This window comes from Boleophthalmus pectinirostris, unplaced genomic scaffold, assembly GCF_026225935.1.
Source record: "Boleophthalmus pectinirostris isolate CB_2022bp ecotype Guang Dong unplaced genomic scaffold, ASM2622593v1 HiC_scaffold_7, whole genome shotgun sequence".
In the NCBI taxonomy this organism is placed as follows: Eukaryota; Metazoa; Chordata; class Actinopteri; order Gobiiformes; family Gobiidae; genus Boleophthalmus; species Boleophthalmus pectinirostris.
This window is the reverse complement of record NW_026571473.1, coordinates 9468938-9478237: the sequence shown is the minus strand read 5'-3', so window position 1 is coordinate 9478237 and position 9300 is coordinate 9468938. Positions and strand designations below refer to the sequence as shown.

General features: G+C 36.2%; 1 protein-coding gene across 1 annotated transcript; it reads left to right on the top strand.

Annotated features, from left to right (window-relative positions):
• Positions 1-35: 35 nt before the first annotated feature.
• lepr (leptin receptor) lies at positions 36-6702 on the top strand. Its single transcript, XM_055164765.1, has 6 exons — positions 36-264; positions 1527-1610; positions 2469-2562; positions 3029-3104; positions 3276-3308; positions 4174-6702. Exons 1-6 carry the CDS (start codon positions 36-38, stop codon positions 4933-4935), a joined length of 1278 nt encoding a protein of 425 aa, XP_055020740.1. The 3' UTR covers positions 4936-6702.
• Positions 6703-9300: the final 2598 nt, after the last annotated feature.

Sequence of the window (9300 nt, the reverse complement as noted above, 5' to 3'; positions counted from 1 at the left end):
CCCTCTCATTACAAAAGTTTCACAATGTACCTTTAATGCCTTTTACCACCTGCTCTCTGTCTCCCCCTGCAGGCCGGGCTGTGCGTTCCTTCCATGTGTTCCTGGTGAATAGCTCCTGTGTGTCTGTGTCCTGGTCTGTCCTGGAGAGCAGCTCTGTGCCTCAGTCTCTGGTTTTACAGTGGACTCACTCACACCCAGAGAACCACAAAAGCTCCGTAACATGGAGGAGGCTGAGCTACACTGACCCACCTGTACACATACGAGGTAATGCCCACTCTGTATTCAAATGTGTTTTTTATGATTTTGAAGCCTTTTGTATGGATTCATTTCTGACTAGTTGCAGCAGTGACTCAGCGGTGTCCTTGGCCATGACACTTCGCCCATCTTACCTATGTATAAAGGTGGCGATACTAAAATTAATATCAAGACTATAGATACTCATTTGAGAAAGTATTGATAATAAAAAGTCACATTCACAGGACATATATGATTTTTTTCCAGAATAGATTTAGGATGATATTGAGCTGTATCAGAACAAGTATAAGAGCACATAGACTAGTATGCTCCCTTGGAATACTATGGAACCTAATATAAACAGAAGTACTGTTATTTAAAAGAAACTTTTCTGGTGGAAGGTCCGTCAAATGGTTTTCTCCATGGAGATATTATTGCTTTGTTCTGGAATGTTTCACAGTATGGCATTAAACCTTTCTATCATCATGCAAACCAAGCTAGACCAAGTTACTGGTCAGATCTGTGGAGAGGTGACCCCACTCACAGTCAGAATACCTCTTTTTCTAGGTATTTTTGAATTACAAAACCACCTGTAATGGAATAAATGTAAGTAGAATTGTTTAATGCCATACTGTGGAACATTCTAAGCAGAGCAATGACATATCCATAGAAAGGGTCAGGCGACGGAAACCCAACCAAAAAGTTGCACCTTATTCTATTGTCTAAATAACACGTTTTTTTTATTTTATTATCATCGTGGTATCAGTATTAGTATTAATATCTGGTCTGTTAGTCTATTCCTAAGTATCAAAATCAAATATTGTGACAACATTAGTATAGCATAACATTTATTCTGTATATTAGGGATGAGACAAGATCTCGTTCCACAAGATCTTATGAGACAAAATTGCCACGAGCTTGTGCACACATGCTGAAAATGATGTTATGAGATTTTTTTTCCATATTTTTATGTTTGAATTGGATAACAAAATAAAGTACTGGTGAGTAAGATTTTTTGAGAAGCTGTAGTCTTACAATGGCAGCAAAAATATTCAATAAATTAATAATAGTAAAGTAATAATGAGGTCAAAATTGGGAACTGGATTGTACAATTTATTTATTACAAAGGATGTCAAAATCTTGTTTTATCTCATTCTCGTTAATCCAGTCTCGTGTCTCATCTTGTTTTGCGGAAATTGTATCTTGTCTCACCCCTGCCATCTATTTTTTATCAACTCTAATCTGGAACACCCATCTCACTACTACTACTTCTTCCATCTTGACTTTTGCAGGGGACTTCTTCGGTTCAGAGGAGTACGATTTCTATTTGTATCCTGTGTTTGCGGACGGGGAAGGACAGCCAGTTCACACTCGAGGTTAGTTCATTTTTTCAACGGGCTACGTGAGTCACTGAGTACACACATAAGAGCACGACCTTTGGCGTTGTCACACAGTGTAACTTCTTAACATGCAAATGCTGAAATGACACAAGTATAGCTCACTGTCACAATATGTCAGGTGAACAAAAGTGCATCCTGATGTTGTGTCTTTAAGCAATACACTTTATATTTATTGCCTACTGTAGTCTAGGGTTGTGCAGTTAATTGAATTTTAATTGAATTGAGATCAAATCATTTCAAATAATCGGTGATCAGCTGAGTTTTTTCAATGGAGGAGGTTTGAAGGAATTAATTTGACTAATTTGGTGTTAAATGGGTCTTATATTATGTAAAACTGACTCTTGTGAGCTTTAAGTCATGTTAGAATGAAAAACATACCTGGAGTTGTGTTTTGTTTCATTCACACATTTGAGTAAGCCTTTATTATTAGTCTGTCTACATCTCAAAAGCTCAAAATTTTCCGTTTCACCTTGGGACATCATGAAGCGGTAGTTTTCAAGTAAACTGCTGCCTTTTACCTTTTGTTTAGCAGAGATTGGCAATTCTAGGGCTGAAATTATCCAAATGATTCTAGTGAAGGTGTGAATGGAGTTTGAAAACACAATGGAGCACTTCCGATATTACCACATGACATCAGAAGAACACAGCATAAAAAAAACAGTCCAGTCACATTTATTTCTAGTTGTGAGTGGAAGGCATCTAAAAAAAAATTGTCCTATCGCTGTGCTACTTGATGTGTACTTAAAAATACTTTGATTTTAGTCCAGTTTTTTTAAAATATTAGTATTTTTGTCAATGAGATTCTAACATTTACTGTCTGTATTATTTGTGCAGCAGTGAGGAGGGAGCCTCGTGCCTTCATGCTCCTTCTGATCATCTCCTTTCTGTCTGTTGTGCTGTTGGTCACTTTGGTCCTCTCCCAAAACCAGTGAGTATTTAATGTTAATTTAAATTTTTGTGACACAGATGAGAATTGATTCATTATCCAGTTGGTTTTGAATTTAATTTTAGCTTTTTCTCTCTTTTTATTCATAGTCTTTGTGATAAACAAATCCAGACAGACAGACATTAACACAGCAAACAATAATATTCCAATTTATTTTTATTTTTAACTTAATTTTTAGTTTTTATTTATTTGTATGTTTTTTCCCCCTTTTTTCTTTCTTTTATTCTTGTGACCTATATGACATGATTAATAGTGTTAATCTCTGTTGCTGTCTTCATCAGGCATCTTAGACACATGAAGATGAAGATTTAGTAGAATGACATTTAACAGGTCATGAGGGCGTAATTACACTGATGGAGCTGACGGGGGCAGGAGAGGCAGACTGTGTGCGCAAAACAGGGAAACAAAAGCAGTGAATGTGAATGATAATGTCTATTTTTATCCACAGAATGAAGAAAATTGTGTGGAAAGACGTGCCCAACCCGAACAACTGCTCCTGGGCCAAGGGAGTTGACTTCAGAAAGGTAAAATTTTAATATATGATTCAAACAAAACAACAAACAATTTATAAGAATGTATTTAATGAAATATTTTAAAGTGCATATGACCAGTTAGCGCATTTATTTCATACTCATACTCATTTGTTCTAGTTTATCATTTTATTTTTGTTTTTGTTGTTTTTTTAAACTTCCTAGTTGGACATGGGCAGCACAAATGACTACGTAGAGGTAAATCCATAACTGTTATCTATAACAATAACGATAATAATAAAAAACAAATCATGTCTAAATGACCCAGTAGTTATGTTTAGACTGCTGTCATGTATTTTTATCACTTTCATTTAGTTAAGTGAGGGTGTGAACTTCTGCATTTTCTGTGGAATTTTTAGTGTTGATGACACAGATGGAGGTGCTATGTTTTTGAACCCACGACTTCCTGTATTTTTATACTTTTCTTCTCGTCTATCTTTTTTCCCCACAAACTAACACTTAACTGATGTAACATTATGATAAACATTTATCTCAGATACTACCCCAGCAAACTAAATGAAAACTGTCATGTCATATGCACTTTAAAGGACCCATATTACGCTATTTTCTGATCTATGTTATGTTTCCTCATCACAAAACATACCTGGAGTTATTTGTTTGTTTTTTTGTCATTCACACTCTGTATATTTAGACACATTTTCTCTCAAACAGAAAACACTATTTTCCACCTTATGATGTCATGTGTTAATACAGGAAATACTACACACACCTTCACTATTCTCATTTTGACAATTTCAGTCCTAAAATTTCTAATCTTCACTCAACAAAATGGAAAAAGGTAGCTGTTAACTTGTAAACTACTGCTTCATGACAGCACAAGGTGGAACTGAGCATTCTGAGCTTTGGAGATGTAAACAGACTAATAATAAAGTATTACTCAAACATGTGTGAATGAAACAAAACACAACTCCAGGTATGTTTTTGATGAGGTAACAGCATTATAACATGTCTTAAAGCTCACAAGAGTCAGGTTTGCGTAATATAGGACCTTTAATGAAACCCCAAATATTGATATAACTCACATTTTATTTTATTGTTTTAGATGGACTCATTTGACCACCTCCTCAGAGCTCCAGATACCCTCCCAGCTTGGCCTCTACTCCTGCCCGCCGAAAGCATTTCTACTGTGGTCATCGTGGACAAGACCGACCCCTTAGCTCTGGTCCAACCTCCGCTGAACCCCGCTATGTCTGATATCGCGTTGAATTTTGATCCACCAGACAATGAGAAACTACTGTCCGAAGAGTCAATGGATAATGTTTTAAACTCAGAAATTACTACTTCAGTTTCCTCAGAAATTTTGGACGCTACTAAAGACGATTCTGCGCAGTGTTCGGTTAATTACGCAACGGTGGTTTCTGACCCTAAACTGAAGCAGCTCTTCCAGGACGGCAGTGGTTGTAGCTCTTGTGATGAAGGTAATTTCTCTGCTAACAATTCAGATATTTCAGATTCTTCCCATGGTGCATTGTGGGAGCTGGAGAGTTGTAAAACAGGCGATTCGGACCAACGCCATTCTGGTTCTTACAACTCAGTAGAAGAAATTTCCGAATCATCCGATCAAGAAGATGACAATAAACAAGAAACAGACTTGTACTATTTGACTCTGAATGGAGAAGATAGTGAAGAGGCGGAAGAGGAAACTCAAAATACCCTCTTAAAAAGCATAATTTTAAGTAAAGAAAACTGTTCCATACCTTTGCTTGATGCTGAGGAGGACTCAAATGAGAAAACTGAGCTGCTCTCTGCTGCCCCTTGTGGCATGACTCCGCTCTATCTGCCACAGTTCAGGACTGCTCCCTGAAATCATAAATAAGCCCCAACTGTGAAAGCATAAAAGTGAACTGTGTGCCATCAAAATACATTGTGTAGGTGAGCATTTACCAAAGCACAATTTCCATAAAAAGTGAATGAAAATAATACCTCTGATTATGTATTATGATGCTATGGATTTTCATCAGTGCTGCTTTTGTGATTTGAAATGAGGGAGGAAAGGAACAGGGCTCATTTAGGAGGCATTTCTTTATGAAGTGATTTACAAAATGGTTTGATACTACAAAAGTTTCAATTTATTGGTTGAACTTCCGCCACCTGCTTGTCTCCATTGAGATGTTATTGCTTTGCCTGGAATGTTCCACAGTATGGCATTAAACTTATATCAGTTTATTTCTATCAGTGTCGCTAAAAAGGCTTTAAATACATGCATACTTTCCATAGATCATACCTGCTTGTCTCCATGGTGATAGATAAGTTTAATGCCATATTGAATTGTGTGTTAAAAGTTGTGAATCCCAAACTTTATTGTGTAAACTTGCAGAACTTTAAAAAAAATAATAAAAAAAATCCACAGATCTGACCTGTAACGTAGCCTGGAAAAGGATCCACCACCTGCTTTTCTTCATGAAAATGTTACGGCACTTCTTTGACTGTCTCCATGGAGATATGCAGAAATATTCTTCAGTGTTGCTTTAAGTACAATGTGCCACAAAGCTCCTGTGACTGTGCCAAAAGATTGTGTTCAGAAACCATAGAATTATACAAAGTCTTTAGTTTAAAAATAAAGCTGGATGACAGGTCAGATTTCTATGGTGGAATTTTCAGATTTTCAGTTTTAACTGTACAGTACAGATGTAATTACTTCAAAAATGAAAATGTGTTACTGATTGTTATGTTTATCATTTGCTTTACATTTACAGAATATATTTGTGTATTGATACTTTGCAGTGACATCATGCTGGGGGTGTTTATAATGTATTTCTAATAGCAGTTTCCACGGTTAAGATAATCTGAAAACTCAAGAAAAAATACAAAATGGATAGTGTTCTTGGTCCTGTTTGAGTGTTTGATTTGTTACAAGAATGGTGAGAGTGAGTGTGTAAGTTTAGGTGTGAGAGACTTGTTTTACAGCACAAATCAGCTCATCTGCTCTAGTTCCAAGCAAATCTGTTATGTCTGGTCAGACTGTGTTCAAATGAAGCTCAGATGAAGTCTAACTTGACTAACAGAGCTTCAAACAGAGTAGTGCTTTCAGGTAGCTCCACACCCCCAGAGAATCTTGATGTAGCTGCAAAGTATTAATGCTTTCAGAACTTGACTGTGATGTGATGTTTCAAACTGACAGTTGAGTATTTTAAACCAAGAGAAACAGGGGATATGTTTTTTTAAATTTTTTTTTTAAGTTTACAGGAGTTTATTAAAGAGCTTACTTATGCTGCAGACGTTTTGCACAGTCGTTAAACCATGAGATGTTTAGGGAAACTGCGAATTCTCAGTTGTGTTTTTGTAGCTATTGTATTTACATTTTTGTAGCTACTGTAGTCCATGCTTCAACATCTGCATGACTCAACTCATCAGCCCAAAGAACGTATCTGTGGTGTACGTTTGGTGAAATATTTAAGAAATAATTGGTCTGATTTGATGTTTTTTGACTCGTGTTCTGGTGTTTAACAGGGACAGATGAATGTATAGACTGTATAGGACAGACAAGTCAAGAAAACAAAGCTATGGAAAGGTTTATTGTAAAATGAAATTGTATTTTTAATGTTGAAATAAAGTATTTATTGTGAATCTGCTCATTGTGTTGGCTTGTAACTTGTAATGAACTACACAGGAGAGAACAACTTAAGAGTAGTGGTGTGCTGCCCTCTTGTGGTTATAACAACAACAACAGGCGTGACCATACACGATACATAACATGTTCTGGAGACATTTCAGCGATTTATAATTGTATGTGACAAGTTTGTGTTGTGTGTGTATGTGGGATTTTTCCATGGTGTTGGAGGTGATGGAGCAGAGAAGAATTAATAACTGGTGGGTAAGAAAAGAAGGTATAGGCTATAGAATTTTTACTTATTTGTTTGGAGGATAAGCCCCTTGAGATGTTTCACCGTCTAGTTTCTGACGGGGAAGATAGATACAGTAGGGCAGACAGTAAACGAATCGACACAACAACAACCCACACACACATGACAAGTCAAATTTGAACAAAAACTAAGACAGAGTTCAGAAAACAGTCACAAAATAGTCAACAAGATGATCAAAAACAATTACACAGATTATGTAAATATTACACCAGAGCATCTTTAAATGAAGGGACAGAAGTTAATGCACAAATCGATGAGGAAAGATTGTTCTGATCAAAGGGAGAAATGAGTGTTTTCCAATTAGTTTTTGACTCTTGGGACAATGAAAAAATATCTGATCTGCATGGTATAAACTGTAAGAGGATCTGAATGGACAGGACTGAAAAGTAAAAGTATTTTTTATTATAGTTTGAGCCCTGCTGAAAAGTCTGCAAGTAATGCAAATAAAAATAGCACGAGGAAAACAAAACAAAACAACAACAACAAAATGATTCAGTTGCTTCTGTTCAACAAAATTCAGCACAAATCTGTATCAAAATCAGACCTCAAAATATGAATGATACACTTGTACATTTTACTCTTTACATAGATTCTAAACAGATACTTTAATACTTTTAGTTAAGTTTCATGTAATACTTTTATTTGTACTTGGTACTTTTTTGCTTCAGTACCTATACATCAATTTGAGTGCTTCTTCCTATGATTTACCATGTCCATTTGACCATGATCCACAGAGGACGTCAAGTTTTGCTCAAGTTGGCAAATACCTCTTCGTCTTATCCTTATTTCTCATATTTTCCATAAGTCACAAATTTTCGGGTGCATTTACAATTTGTAGACACCAGATGGCGCCATGACGCTGTAGTTCACTTTTCCGTTTGCTGTAGCTTCTGATTTGACTGCATTTGTATCCTTAAAGGCCCTTTGGAGAAACCTCCTCTCCAAGTTCCAACTCTGCACTTCATAGTAAAGTGGCAAAAACCTTGAAACCTTTGAAAAAAAAAAAAAAAACAACAACAACAACACACAAGCAGAAAAGACATAATATTTTATTTATAATACTTCAAAAAAGAAAGAACATGACGAAAAACACTACAAACAGAAAGATTTTAAGACATTTCCAAGAATTTAAAGACATTTTCAGGAATTTTCCAGGAATTTAAAGATATTTCCAGGAACTATACCCCAAATTTTAACCACTATCCACCTGCGCTAAATATTTTTTTTTATTTTTTTTATTTTTTTGATGTTGGGTCTGCAATCAGTGTGTCTCCATGGAGATGTTATTGCTTTGTCTAGAATGTCCCAAAGCATTAAACATATTCATCTCGCATTTACTCAAATCTTTTTTTTTTTTTTTATTTACCTAAAACCTTGCATTCTTACTGTGAACAGGCTCGCCTCTCTAATGATCTGATATGTAACTTGGCCCAATGGTATCAACCCATGTCACTTTTTAAGACTCATTTTTATCGGTTGACATTCCTGACTGGTTTTAGCTTGATTTTATTCCTTATTTATATTATTTTATTTCTTTCTATTTCTTTTTTATAATTTACTGGATTGTTTGCATCATTGTCTGTTTTTGTATGCCTTCTTCTTGCTTGCTTCTTTTTTGTTCATCAGCCGGTTTCACTTCGTGGAAATTAGGATTCGTTCGACCGTAGGCAGGTACTTTTTTAATCAAACAAATCGCTGCCATTTGATCGTGACGTATGTAATGCACCACTAATGGGGCTAACTGGTATATTAAGCTTTTCCCAAATTCCATAGGAAGAAGGACAATAACATCTTTCCCCTTGATAAAACTCACCAAACATTCTCTTTGTTCCGGCTTTAAATCCTCGATTTTGAGAATCATTGCCAACACAGAATGTATGGCTCTTTGTTGATTGACTGGTGCCCTGCACTTCCGGGGTTTTTGTGAACCGTCTAGTGTATTCCGATTCCTGACCTAGTCACTGCAGAGAAATGAAATTGAGCGGAGGCACTAGGTGGCGCCAGCTTGGCTAGTTCTTTGCTGCTTTTACAGCACTTTGTAAACATTGTTTTTAAAGGTGCTTTATAAATAAAGATTTATTATTATTATAACTGCTGTCTCTGGAGAGATAAATAAGTGTAATGTCATACTGTGGAACATTCCAGGCGACGTGGAGAGAAGCATTTAGAAGTTACACAGTGCAGCTTTAAGTGGCCCCAATTCCAGAGCAGAGCCTCAGTTCCGGGTCAAACGGCTTATACCAGAGATATGGAGAAAAGCTGCGCATGTGAAAGGTCTTAAAATATCCCTTCAGTGGTGACAAAAG

What these genes read in the sequence shown, in the direction of transcription:
- lepr (XM_055164765.1), top strand. Translation starts at nt 36, where the DNA reads ATGCCTTTTACCACCTGCTCTCTGTCTCCCCCTGCAGGCCGGGCTGTG. An exon ending in ACAGCCAGTTCACACTCGAG is followed by an intron (nt 1,611 to 2,468) that starts GTTAGTTCATTT and finishes TTATTTGTGCAG; the next exon opens with CAGTGAGGAGGGAGCCTCGT. An exon ending in GCACAAATGACTACGTAGAG is followed by an intron (nt 3,309 to 4,173) that starts GTAAATCCATAA and finishes TTATTGTTTTAG; the next exon opens with ATGGACTCATTTGACCACCT.